The sequence below is a fragment of the Notolepis coatsorum genome, assembly GCF_963971535.1.
Source record: "Notolepis coatsorum genome assembly, chromosome: 17".
Lineage (NCBI taxonomy): Eukaryota > Metazoa > Chordata > Actinopteri > Aulopiformes > Paralepididae > Notolepis > Notolepis coatsorum.
The window spans coordinates 80,109,854-80,124,730 of NC_140181.1; the positions used below are offsets into that span (position 1 = coordinate 80,109,854).

Here is a 14,877-nt window from a genome sequence, read left to right on the forward strand (position 1 = left end):
CAAAACTCACAACCTCCCTCTCCCAAACCGTTCCTACAACAATTTGTTGATGTTGCATGATCATGTATAGGCCTACATTTATTATGTATTATATTGTTTATGTTTAAATAACATTTAAACATCAAACTCCTCTGACCTCATCTGGTCTTTCCAAAGACGCGCGCACACACACACACACAGAAAGGGAGAATGCTATGCTGTAACATCTACACACACGGAGCTACTGCTGTTGTTCTTGGGCGGATATGAGACTCGCCACAGGATTTTCAAAATAAGAGTATCGATATGAATCGATCTTATTACATTGCATCGATCCGATTCGATTGTTGATAATTACATCGATGTATCGATCTGGATCGATGTATCGTCCCACCCCTAAAACCAAGTTCATATCCTATTCCCTACCACTACACCCTTTACCCTAAACCAAGTTCATATCCTTTCCCCTACCACTACACCCCTTACCCTAAACCAAGTTCATATCCTATTCCCTACCGCTACACCCCTTACCCTAAACCAAGTTCATATCCTCTCCCCTACCACTACACACTTTACCCTAAACCAAGTTCATATCCTCTCCCCTACCACTACACACTTTACCCTAAACCAAGTTCATATCCTTTCCCCTACCACTACACCCCTTACCCTAAACCAAGTTCATATCCTTTCCCCTACTACTACACTCCTTACACTAAACCAAGTTCATATCCTATTCCCTACCGCTACACCCCTTACCCTAAACCAAGTTCATATCCTCTCCCCTACCACTACACACTTTACCCTAAACCAAGTTCATATCCTCTCCCCTACCACTACACACTTTACCCTAAACCAAGTTCATATCCTTTCCCCTACCACTACACCCCTTACCCTAAACCAAGTTCATATCCTTTCCCCTACCACTACACCCCTTACCCTAAACCAGTGTTTCTCAAAGTGGGGGGCGCAGAGCAGGGCTGGGCGATATAACGATAACGATAAATATCGCGATATATTTTAATAATCGATATCGAATATCGAAATTAAAAAATTTTTTTTTACCTGCAACAGGGCAGTTTTAAAACCAGAGACAGTGGACAGACTTGTCTTTCTTGCCTGCAACTTAAAGTAATGGCTTTGCTTGTCCAAATGACAATACTGACCAAATTCAGATTTCTTTTTCTCTTGTCCATTTATTTTGTTTGCTTTCTAATTTAAAATACATTTTGAAACCGTCTGTACACAGTAGGCTATGTGTGCTAGCAGAACTAGACTCCAGTCACGAGTCACAGTGCACATGTGCGGTGGTTTGTCCACCAAAAAAGCGCCAAAAGATCGAAAATAAACTAGCAGAGCCAGAACTGTTCAACTCCTCTGGAGCCACAGCCAGCAGAGAAGCCGGTTTACTTTAGCTTTTAAACCAGCTGCAGCCTGAGAACTGGAGTGTGAGGGGATGTAACACTAAAGATGGCGGCAATGACAAAGAATTGCTGCAAAATAAACATACATCTGTTGTTTAAAATTTTTTTTTTTTTTTGTATACTTATAACAATTCGATAATTATCGATATCGAGAAATAAAATAAAATTATCATATCGTTATCGCGATATGATTTTTTTCCATATCGCCCAGCCCTAGCGCAGAGGCATGACAGGGGGGGGGGCCTGAGATTAAAAAAAAATATATATATATTTTTTTTTATTACAGAAAAGCATCACTAAAGTGCTATCTGTTGCAGCTTCACTGTTCTCCATGAAAATACCATATTTGGATAAGTTTGACCATTTCTCAAAATCTGAAAATCATTATTTAATAAAACACAGAAAAGGATCACCAAGTTACTCTGGATAAAAAAAAACTTTACAGACAACATTGAGACAAAGCTTCCTGACACATCTCCATCCAAACTCTTGGAAGAACTCATTGAAATCTCATTTGATACCACCTGGAGAGCTAGTTTCAGAGTGTGGTGCTGAGTACCAAGTATCTCATGATGCAGCAGTTAAGGTGTTGATACCATTCAGCACCACATATCTGTGTGAAGCTGGCTTTTCATCCATGACAGCTCTGAAAACAAAAGTTGAGCCTTGAGGATGACATGCGTGTTGCCTTGTCAAAGACTGACAGCAATAAAGACTGTTTGCTTATTTCCTATGTTCGCTTTGTAAATTCCCAGTCACTGAGAAAAACAGAGCGACAGGTGATGAGCTCTTCAAAATTATTTAGTTACCCGACAGAACATGGACTGAAATGGGAGAACTGTGTGGGCTTTTGCTCTGACGGTGCGCAGGCCATGGCAGGGAAAAGGAGGGGGCTACAGGCGCTCATCAAGGGGGTCTTGCCAAACGCACAATGGACGCACTGTAAATTCACAGAGAGGCACTAGCGTCAAGACAGCTTAGCCCTGAGCTGAATGAGGTTGACAGAAGTTATAAACGTGGTAAATTTAGATATTTTGGTCCGCCAAAGGGGGGCCTGACATAAAAAGTTTGAGAAGCACTGCCCTAAACCAAGTTCATATCCTATTCCCCACCGCTACACCCCTTACCCTAAACCAAGTTCATATCCTTTCACCTACCACTAGACCCCTTACCCTAAACCAAGTTCATATCCCATTCCCTACCCCTATACCCCTTACCCTAAACCAAGTTCATATCCTATTCCCTACCACTACACCCCTTACCCTAAACCAAGTTCGTATCCTTCCTTACCCCTCCCCTCCACACATTGTAGCATAGATGTTTGGTATGGGGATTGGGTTTCTTCATTGAACGCTTATCCTTAGGGCACAAGCATCTTGTGTTTTATCATAAATGATGCCCTCCTGGTCATTGCCCTGCCCTACTGTTGGTCTGGGGAGGGTGTAGACTACCACATGCCGCCTCTGTTGGTCTGGGGAGGGTGTAGACTACCACATGCCGCCTCTGTTGGTCTGGGGAGGGTGTAGACTACCACATGCCTCCTCTGATACATGCAAGGTGGCCGGCTGCTTCTTTTTACCCGACATTGAGGAGTTTTCACTGGGAGAGCGCAATGTGCGCCGAGGTTCACGCCTTCTCCCTCAGATCCCCTGCCTGCTGAACAGGCAAGACCTACCAGTCACTACTGCCCCTTTTCCACTGCATGGTACCTACTCGACTCTACTCTGCCTTTTCGGTTTTCCATTGCCAAAATACCTGGTACCGGGTACTTTTTTAGTACCGGCTTTCTGGAGGTTCCAAGCAGGTAGAAGTGGTACCAAAAAAGTTACATGAAACACTGCAGACCACCGATTGGTCAGAAGAGAGAAGCGTCACACGCTGGAGCGTCTGCACAAAAACCTGCCATCTTTATTTAGCCTCACGTAGGATTTCATTATTTGTTTGCAGCAGGAACAAGTGCAATAAACAAAAGATACATTCACTGTGTATTCTGCCTCATTTATTGATTAAACAAAACCAACCCAATTTACCACAAAGAGCGGAGAGTTTAGTCTCACAAAAAGATAGCTGATTTGTTAAGCTTGTTGTTAGCTTACGTGCTAATGTGATTGCGTTTTACCATTATAAGAGTTAGCATTGTAGCTACTAGCGTACATAGCGTGATCAGTATAACTCGCTATTGATTGTTTGTACTAGTAACGTTAATGCTAGCAGAATAGACAACGTGAGGTAATCCTCATCATCCATTTTAAACCGTTTTTTACCTAATGCTAGTTAGTAGAATAGACACGAGGTAACGTTAACGTTAGCAGAATAGACACAAGAGGTAACGTTAACGCTAGTAGAATAGACACAACGTGAGGTAATGTTAACGCTAGTAGAATAGACACGAGAGGTAACGTTAACGTTAGCAGAATAGACACAACGAGATTCTGGATGTTGTTGATTGATTGATTGAAACTGTGTTTACTCTGGCTTGCTCCAAGCCCCCACGGACATAGCTATGCTCACGGAGCTCTCATGCTGTACGCCAGCGGCCCGCCTCCCCACACAGAGATGAAACGGAATACTACCTGCAGTGGAACGAATGAAGTACCAGGTACCTAAAGCGAGTAGAGTAGAGTCGAGTAGGTACTATGCAATGGAAAAGAGGCATACTAGGAGTCACTATTTCAACGACCAGGACTCATACCCCACTGCAAATTGTGTTTGTAGGAATGACTGACCAAGCAGAAGGCACGACTGCCGGGATTTGAACCTGTGTCTATGTGGTGGTAGGCGAATGGTTAGACCTCTACACTACCCAGCCGCCCAAATGTCCCATTTTCTGAGCAAATAGCAATGCAACTGCATTTCACTCATCCAAACACAACTGACTGACCTATCTCGAGCTTCACCGTCTTTTCTTGAGCCAAAGCTTTGCTTTCCTCGGTTGAGCTAAGAGGGAGCTTGAAACACGTCAATTACTGTGAGGTTGACAGCTGAAGCAGTTTATATGGTACGGGAACATTCTAGACAATTACACAATGTGGGTTCTCATTTCACAAAAGGCCAACCAGTAATCCACATGTAAACAAACTGGTAGCCCCACCACCATCAATAATAAAATAAATAGCAACAGAAACATGTTTGACTGAGCTGTTTATGAAGAACTAACACTACAGGTAAATATGAGTTTTTGAAATAGCTCCACGATGCTTCTTTTTTTCATCCATCACGACACGCATTGGCCAAGCTGAGAGCCAGAGGCAGAAAACACTTGAAAGCACAAAGCAGCAATAAAAAAATGTGGCCTAGGAGCGATGATCACCACACAACCATCTCATCTTAAACTGGGAGCGATGATCCCCACACGACCATCTCATCTTAGACTGAGAGCGATGATCACCACACAACCATCTCATCTTAACCCTTTATCTGCCAGGGATTATTCTGATCTTAATCACCTCTCTGCCACCACTGTAAGTCTATGGAGAGTAGGGGTGGGAATCACCAGTTTCATCATGATACGATACGATATCGATTCTTTGGACAACGATACGATATTTGCCGATATCACAAAGTCTCTCACGATACAATACGATACGATTAGATTCAGGTGCCTGCGATCGATATGAGATGATATCATATGCCCATTTAACACAATCAGTAACATTTAGATCAACAAAAAAAAGGTAATGAAAATATCATTTGACATTTGTATTTTTGAGCTCTTCCAGACATTTAAAGGAAAATCAATCTATTGTTTTTAATACAAATAGACCTCCTGTTCACTGTAAAGTGCCACGTTTTTATATATTGAGCTTTAAACTTTAAGCTACATTTTTTGGAACTCAAAACTCACAACCTCCCTCTCCCAAACCGTTCCTACAACAATTTGTTGATGTTGCATGATCATGTATAGGCCTACATTTATTATGTATTATATTGTTTATGTTTAAATAACATTTAAACATCAAACTCCTCTGACCTCATCTGGTCTTTCCAAAGACGCGCGCACACACACACACACAGAAAGGGAGAATGCTATGCTGTAACATCTACACACACGGAGCTACTGCTGTTGTTCTTGGGCGGATATGAGACTCGCCACAGGATTTTCAAAATAAGAGTATCGATATGAATCGATCTTATTACATTGCATCGATCCGATTCGATTGTTGATAATTACATCGATGTATCGATCTGGATCGATGTATCGTCCCACCCCTAATGGAGAGGCTCCCCTTCTTTGCAGGGCTATAACTTTTTAAATTGTATTGCTAAATTGACATTACTATGGCCCATTCAACGTCAAGTATCTATCGTTTAGGATGTAGCAACGTTCTACTTTTTCATTCACATATTCATACTAAAATACGGTCTAAAGTATAAATATGTTATCGTTTTCGGCAGCATTCTGCAGAACGTGAGTTATAGCCATAAATACATATATTAGATCATCAAATGTAGTTTGATACCGATTGACGTCAGATTAAAAATTTCAATTGTACAAGGTCCTAAACGTCATGCCTCATCATCTGCTGGTGACCGGAGGGGGGGGGGGGGGGGGGTTTATAAGTCTGTGGCAGACGTTAAATCATTTATGTAGCATGGGTGATACATAGATCAGAGCAGTTTGTATGGACAATAATAATCAAACACGCTGAAACTCACCGCAGCTTACTCGTAGCGATGGGGGATGCTACTGGAGCAAAAAGATCGTTATTATGGGATGCCGATCTTGTTGGTCCAGTTCCAGGTTGTATAATACTATATACGTCCAAATCATGTTGTTTATCGAGTTATTGGCAACGGATCGCTATGGCCGGACGAAATATGGGTGAGCACCACTTCCGACCGTTCACTTCCGGTTTTGGCACCTCGCCGATCGGCCACCAGATGGCGGTCTTGCACCGTTGGAGAGTTGAGAGGAGCTCTACAGCACCCGTCAAGTCTCCGTGGGTGAAATATGATTGCCATGACAGATTTTTGAAATATTGATCTAGGGGTGGACGGTATGGTCTAAAATTTATATCACGGTATAATTTGAAGCATAGACGGTAACGGTATATATCACGGTATCAGTGTTTCCGTTAGAATAATTTTTTTTGCCTGATAGGCAGGCTATATAAAGAATGACATCCTCAAGGCATGTAGATTTATAATATTTTAACTTAAAACTAGGCTACTTTTGCGTATAAAGTCATTATATTCCAAATAAAATAAGTCCAGAGTCCGTGCTGCTCCCATTGCAAACAGCCGGGCTGGATGCTGGATTTTGCTAGAAGCATATGTAGCTGCAGAGCCGCAGAGCCAGCGGCGCTTTCAGGTCTGGTCACAGCTTTCAGCCGTTGGGTGGGGGGGCGCTGTTGAGCGGATCTGACCTGAAAGCGCTGCTGGCTCTGCGGCTCTGCAGCTGCATGCTATTCGCAAATCCACTGCTTCCGCTGCAGCCGTCGTTATCATAACACTACACGCATATCATAATGTTTACAGCAAACTGTAGTTGATCACCAGGTATGTTTTATTAACGTAGAATAATTCATATAAGAAAAACGATAGGGACATCTCTTACCTTTCTCCACTGGTTAAAAATGCCAGGAACTGAAATTGAAACTTGCTGTGCGCCGCGGTGATATGTGTTTATTATGAAATGACAATTGCGTGTTGACACCAGGGTTTCCGTTAGAAAAAATTGTTGCCGGCCTCAGTGTCCGGTAGATTTCAATCTACCGGTCAAATGAGAGAAATTCCGGTCAGTTTATTGAGCTTAAAAACAATTGATAGGCAAAAGAATGACAACAAAACAAAAGAATGACATCATCAAGGCATGTAGATTTATAATATTTTTACTTAAAACTAGGCTACTTTTGCGTATAAAGTCATTATATTCCAAATAAAATAAGTCCCGAGACTCGTGCTGCTGCAGACTTTAAATCAAATAGGTGTCTGTGGGCAGTCGCCCGACATTAATAAACAACAGTCTGTTATAATCACATTTTTATGAGCTAACGAATTCCGTTATATTGGACATTTGTATTAATTATATCAAGCGAAGAACTGAGAAATTTGGCAGAGAGAGACGGCAACATTATCGTGGGTTGTTTGCGTGACGACTCTCTCCACCTCGCAACGACTTATTTGCAAAGAGTATGGCGCTGCAGAGCAGCTGATTCAGCTGTTATTGGCTCTTTTCTGGGGACCGCACAGCAGCGCCCCCCACCCAACATTGAATTGAAAATGGCTGAATTGGAGTACTGCTGGAATACTGCATTGTGCTGCTGCTGCTCCGGCTCTGCAGCTTCACAAAAGTTCGCACACCCAGCACTAAGCTCTCGCTGACAACGTCGTTGTCATTATTAGAAGCAACGAGGAAACAAATGTAATGATCGTTTCGTTCATCGCATAGGCTATTTAATTTTAGCCTATTTTAATATAATTCAAATAATCAAATTGTGCTTAGACTTAGGGCTGGGCGATATGACCAAAAACGTTATTGCGATAAAATTATAAAATTATTTTCATATAACTAGATATCGATAATTATCGTTGATATAATGTCTGTCAAATTTAATTAACTTTTTATGCCCGGCGCCGATGGACGGGCTATTAATAGACTTATTTTTCTGCTGTGAATGTCTCGAGTTGATGTCGTCATCAGTCCGCGCACGTTAGCCAGAGCGAGCAGTACTGTGTATCCCATGACAATGTACTAGTAAATATCCCTAAAATACTCTGTTCCGCCACAATACATTGCAACGACGTCCACCGTATATCACACACTACTCTAACCGTGGCATCAGAATTCTCGCCACACACATACTCGGCACGTAAATATATAGAAACAGCGCCGTGCAAGCTAGTTAACCTAGACAGCTTCGTTTACAAGCGATGTATTCCATGACAATGTACTAGTAAATATCCCTAAAATACTCTGTTCCGCCACAATACATTGCAACGACGTCCACCGTATATCACACACTACTATAACCGTGGCATCAGAATTCTCGCCACACATACTCGGCACGTAAATATATTAAATAGCGCCGTGCAAGCTAAGTATCCTAGCAGCCTTGAGTCCTGAGCTGTGGTGCGTAAGGACGTCATCACGTAACGTTGGTTGTTAGTGAGTGAGCTGAGGCTGAACGGAGCCAAACTTGGAAAATCGATATATCGAAACTTTGCGACCACGTTTCATGTTTATTTCGAGGAAATAATTTATCGCGATATTTATCGTTATCGTTTTATCGCCCAGCCTACTTAGACTCAGGGAATTATTTTCACCGGACATTAAGACCGGAGAGAAATATGTCGGACTTCAACAGATTTTGCCGGTCAAATACCGGTAATTACCGGCTAACGGAAACGCTGGTTGACACGCCCACTGCGCGAAGCCTCCTAAATAACTTTTTCCAGTTTGCACATATCTATTATCTATGACTAATTCTATCTATTTTTAGGGGCAAATGCGATTGAAATAGTCGCGCTGTGGTTACATGACGTCATTGCTATTTTAGAGCTACTCTACCGGTTACACGGTATAGTCAAAATCCATACCGTAGAGCAAATTAATACCGTTTATACCGTATACCGGTTATACCGTCCACCCCTATATTGATCTCAAAGACGCTGTACGACGTCATTGGCAGATTACGCATGGCGAGGAATGACGTCTAAACACGTCATTGGCGATTAAAGGCTTAAACTGGGAGCGATGATCACCACACAACCATCTCATCTTAAACTGGGAATGATGATCCCCACACAACCATCTCATCTTAGACTGGGAGTGATGATCCCCACATGACCATCTCATCTTAAACTGGGAGCGATGATCACCACACGACCATCTCATCTTAAACTGGGAGTGATGATCCCCACAGGACCATCTCATCTTAGACTGGGAGCGATGATCACCACACAACCATCTCACCTTAAACTGGGAGTGATGATCACCACACAACCATCTCATCTTAAACTGGGAGCGATGATCCCCACACGACCATCTCATCTTAGACTGGGAGCGATGATCACCACACGACCATCTCACCTTAAACTGGGAGTGATGATCACCACACAATAGGGCTGCAACTAACGATTATTTTGGTAGTCGACTAATCTGTCGATAATTTTTTCGATTAGTCGACTAATCTAACGATTATTTCTGTCACACCCTCCATCTCTGCTTCCTGTGGGCGCGGCTCCTTTTCCGGGCTCTTAGCAGACTTCTTAGCTTAACATAACAGACCGACAGTAAGTTTGGGGGAACTAATGGGATAACTGGGGTTGCAACAAAAGTGCAACTAGGGCTAAAAACACAATGAAATAAAATAATAATAATAATAAATAATATATCCTTCTTAGCAGACTTCTTAGCTTAACATCCCAGGGAACTAATGGGATAACTGGGGATTTTGTTTGCTCCTGACAAGAGTCTCAAAGTCTGGGGTGATGGTAGACAAAGCAACTCTGAGGTCATGCTCAATGTCCAATCTGTTCCTCTGCTTCGTCTTCAGCTGGACCAGAGCTGAAGACAAAAATTCTGCGTCGACGAGTTTTTATGATCGACGTCGTCGATTATGTCGACTAATCGCTGCAGCCCTACAGCTACCACACAACCATCTCATCTTAGACTGGGAACGATGATCACCACATGACCATCTCATCTTAGACTGGGAACGATGATCACCACACGACCATCTCATCTTAGACTGGGAGCGATGATCACCACATGACCATCTCATCTTAGACTGGGAGCGATGATCACCACACGACCATGTCATCTTAAACTGGGAGCAATGATCACCACACGACAATCTCATCTTAGACTGGGAGCAATGATCACCACACGACCATCTCATCTTAGACTGGGAGCGATGATCACCACACGACCATCGCCAAAATCGTAAAAAGAATTGCCTTCACTCAGTCAAAACGCTCTATAATCGGCCATTTATGTTACCAATAACCCCTCATTCTCATTCTTTAAGCAATCGTGTGAAACTAGAGATCTTGAGGAATCCAAAAAGGTACCAGCCTAGTCATGCTAGCTTACCGGCGAAGCGGGTCTGTTTTGCCGCAAAGTTAAGCTATTTTAAGCTAGCTTAAATGTGATGGGAGGAAAATGCCACAGGTGTGGCCCAACGGAAACAAGCAAGATTCCTCTTAACAGCCAGGCACATTTTTGCTAGTTACATGCCATCGTTATTTATATCTGCCTTTAAAATAATCAACTATCTGTCAACCTCTAATTGTGACATCAACCCATCAGCATCGGTTACCATAAGTGCACCTGGAGGCAATCGCAAGGAAACACAGAAGGCTCAGTGAACGGGAACCTGAAACACTGATTGGATCCACCATTCAAAACACACGTACACCGCCTCTTCCATTCACCAGCCCGTGTGCCAGAGGGAGGGGACGCGCGGGGACTTACCGTGACATCCCAGGGTCTGAAGAGGAACTGTCTATTCAAGTTGGATTTTTCAATGGTGTCCATGTCAGTCACTATGACCTCGCCCTCCCCGCTGGCCAAGCCCATCATGGCAAAATTCTTCATCAACTCGCAACCGATGGCACCAGCTCCCACCTGGCAGGGACAACAGGGACACAATTAATGATCAGTTCCATTTCCAAATTGTACAGATTACAGCATTCAGAAGATAAATCTAAGTCACACATCGCCGAGAGGTCTTGCTGGTGAATGGTTTTGATACATGATGACCATGGCTGTGGAACTTGTGGGTGTGATAAATTTAAATGGCGTTTAGGGGAAATTCCAATGCCAGATTCTCCTCGGCAACAGGACACCAAGGGAAGGTGTTTTTGAAAGCGTGCGATTGGTGGACTCACTAGGAAGTAGCGCTGTTTGGCCAGAGCCTCCTGCAGCTTGGTGCCAAACACTGCAATCTGCCCATCGTAACGACAGTTCCTCTGGGAGAGAGATGGAGACGGAGAGAGAGATGGAGAAGGAGAGTGATTAGCTAATTTGCTTTTCACCGACAAGAGAATTGTTATCCGTGTCAAAGAGTGTGTGTGCGTGTTTGTCCAAGTCAGCACTTACAGGGGCGCACTCTTCCTCTGTGACTGGAGAACCTTCCTCTTCAGCCAGGCACTCCAGGGCATCAAAGTACAGCCACTGCATGACAGGCATGAATTTCCCTGTACATGCCTGAGAGCAGAGAGAGACACTTTGAAAATGAAAGATATTCATACATACATACGTGCAGAGAAGGCAGAGGTGAATCACAAGCCTGGTATGATGCAATTAACAGTTTCAGAATGAAAATAGACTGCCTTTATTAAATATAATAAAGAAATAAAAGAAAGTAGAATCAAACTAAATAGGCGTCCCAGGCTGTCCCCGAAGCCAGTTTTTGGGATTCGAACTTCGTCAGGGTTTTTCCGAAAATTAAAATAAATATCCTCAAACTAAATCCTCAATTTGAATAAAGTGATTAATCTGATTAAATTCGTTTTTTTTTATTAAATCAACTTTCTTTAATGAATATAACTAATCAGTTTCTTTTAATATAATATTAGTGTAGCCTAATCTTTATCTGCAACTGTGAAGAAAAACCCCATTGGTTTAAACAGAATGAATAGACAGAATGAAAAAATATATATAAATTCTAATGTTGATTTAGAATTCAAATGCCAACGTAACGAACGATGGTTTGAACATTTGGGCTCAGCCCTACGTCCCAGCATGTGTGACATCGGAGACCGCGGCAAGAAAACACCAGATATTGATAAACCATTGCCTTATGCAAACAACTCCTATGACTAGGGATGACCCCCGGACCCCGGTTCTAAACGGGAACCGGTACTATATTAGAAAAGACCGGAGTATTTATAAGCTCCGACGTCATCGGTACTGCTATCGATACTCTAGAGAAATTATTATTATTATTTAAAAGTTGCGAACGATCTCTCCTCTCTGTAGCGAGCCATTATTATTACACACACTCCTCACGATAGTCAATTGATAGGCAGGCTATTTTTTATAAAGAATGACATCCTCAAGGCATGTAGATTTATAATATTTTAACTTAAAACTAGGCTACTTTTGCGTATATAGTCATTAATATATTCCAAATCAAATAAGTCCCTCGAGACTTCGTGCTGCTGCCGACTTGAAATCAAATAGGTGTCTGTGGGCAGTCGGCCCGACATTAATAAACAGCAGTCTGTTATAATCACATTTTTATGAGCTAACGAATACCTATGACAAAACACAAAATATCAGATAAGACCACAGCAGCCACTCCCATGTGTAAAAGACAGGTGATGAACGACATATGACCTAAAGAATCCACATATCAGCCATTACACGCCAACCGATCAAAAAGCCAGAGAGGGTAAGGCCTCTTTTACCTTCATCACTTCCTGCGCAGCCAGTCCGCCGATAAAAGCGTTGACGGGGGCCAAATCGCCGGCGCTGACTGAGGCCAGTTTCTTGAGAAGCGGCTCGTCCAGCTGCTCCACTTTAGCTGACCCCGTTTGGGCCGCGTTGACCTCCTTAGCCAACGTCACCATCTCGTCTGCGTCAGCCTGGAATCAGCATATCACACAACTATTACACAATGCAGCAGGAAATGCACTTTCTGATGTTAAGAGTGAATTTGTATTACATTCCGCAGAAGCACCACACAACATGATGAAGCCACTGGAAGATTCCTTAACTTTGCATCTTTGACAGTGAATAACACCATGCTAAAATTTACCAGACAAAAAAAACTGCCACCGAGCTCGTTCAGTACCTTCTTGAGATCACGTGTAAAATCTAAGGAAATTAATAAAGGGAAGATGAGGTTTTGTACAGTGCTGAATTCTGCCATCCAGACGATTGCAATTTGAAATATTATTATAGAATATAGAATATGAGGCCTATATGGTGGCTACGTGGCGTAGTGGGCAAGGCGCTCGCCACGAAATGCTGGAGACGCTGGGCTCGCCTGTTCGAGCCCAGCGCTCCACATTTGCTTTCAGTTTAGCTGGTCGTCCGTACTAATACACATTGGCCGTATTAGGGGGTGGGAAACTGATGGGTGGGGATCGGGCGTTGTGGACAGCGACTCCTACAGGTCGGTTGGTGCGCCTGCGCAGTAGAATCAGGAAGTGTCGGGGGCAGCGTGAGCCTCCCACGCGTTACTCCTCGCCACTGAGAGATCGAGCTGCGCAGGTGAAAAGATGAGACTGCTGTTACCTCAAGTACCGGAGGGGGCTTGTGCTATGTATGACTTAGTCCACATTGCAGCCGGCTTGTGGGAGGCAAGAAACAGCGTCCGTGACAGGGGAGGGTTGAATTGGATGATACGAAATTGGGATGGGAGAAAATATAGAAAATGGGACAAAAAGTGGATAAAAAAAAATATGAGGCCTATAAATGACCTTAGTATAGCGATGTTGCACATCTATGGATCGGGCCAAATCTACTCGTTCCAATGACAGTTCAATTTGGATTTAGTATCACCAGGCGTGCATGAAGAACCGAGAATGAAATCTACTGTATTTACAGTCAGCTTTTTATTTTTGAGACAGCTCCGCCATTTTGAAACCAAATTCAACACGGATGGTTGCTAAATGTTCACAGAAGGGAGACAAACTAACTGCGCTCCAAACTATGCCAATAACATTCAGTTTTGTGGTATATAATCCAGAGAAATAATATAAATAAATAATAATCAGTAATTAATTAATTTGTCGTTTTTCAAAATGTCAACGCTCATTGAAAGCCCCATCTTTCCTTCATCATAATGACTACAGCAAAATGGCTGCTCAGATTTATTTCCGGTCGAAATTCGCCATCTTTTGAATACAATTCCTAAACTCATATATCATTAACACTTTGGGTGCCATGGGTTAAATTCATGATATACCATAGATTGCCAGCTCTATTTGTCTATGGAGAAGTACCCCTTCTTTGCATGGCTATAACTTTTTAAATTCTATTGCTACATTGCCATTATTAGGGCCCATTCAAAGTCCTATATGTATTGTTCATTGTGTAGCAACGTTAAACTTTTTCATTCACATATTCATAGTAAAGTATGCTCTAATGTATAAGTATGTTTTCATCTCTTTCTGCACCTTTCTCCAGAACGTGATCTATAGCCCCAAATGCATTATATTGATGATGAAATACAGTTTGATGGCAATCGGGGCGATATAAAAAATTTCAATTGGACGTACTTCTAGAATGATCTACGTATGATCTGATGATGACCGGATGGGCGGGGGATCGTTTATAATTCCGTGGGCAGCGTTATATCATTCATCTAGTGTGGGTCATATGTTCATCATAAGTTTATATGGAACACGTTAAAAAATAACGCTGAATCTTACTGGATCTTCCTCGCGCCGTTGGACGATCAGCGTGGTGTAGACCGTTTTCGATTATGGGATGTTTATCCTGATGAACCATTTCCAGCTTGTATAATACTATATACGTCCAAATCATGTTGTTTATCGAGTTATTGGCAATGGATCGCTA

At 42.6% G+C, this 14,877-nt stretch overlaps 1 protein-coding gene across 3 annotated transcripts in view; it reads right to left on the reverse strand.

The window, feature by feature from the left end:
- uba1 (ubiquitin-like modifier activating enzyme 1) overlaps positions 1-14,877 on the reverse strand; it is a 91,265-nt gene that overhangs the window by 46,315 nt on the left and 30,073 nt on the right. For all 3 annotated transcript variants that reach the window (XM_084332813.1, XM_084332812.1, XM_084332814.1), the window contains 4 exons: positions 12,759-12,935; positions 11,446-11,553; positions 11,235-11,315; positions 10,819-10,971 (listed from right to left, as the gene is read on the reverse strand). In XM_084332813.1, coding sequence (XP_084188939.1) covers positions 10,819-10,971; positions 11,235-11,315; positions 11,446-11,553; positions 12,759-12,935 — 519 coding nt within the window. The remainder of the gene's footprint in view (positions 1-10,818; positions 10,972-11,234; positions 11,316-11,445; positions 11,554-12,758; positions 12,936-14,877) is intronic.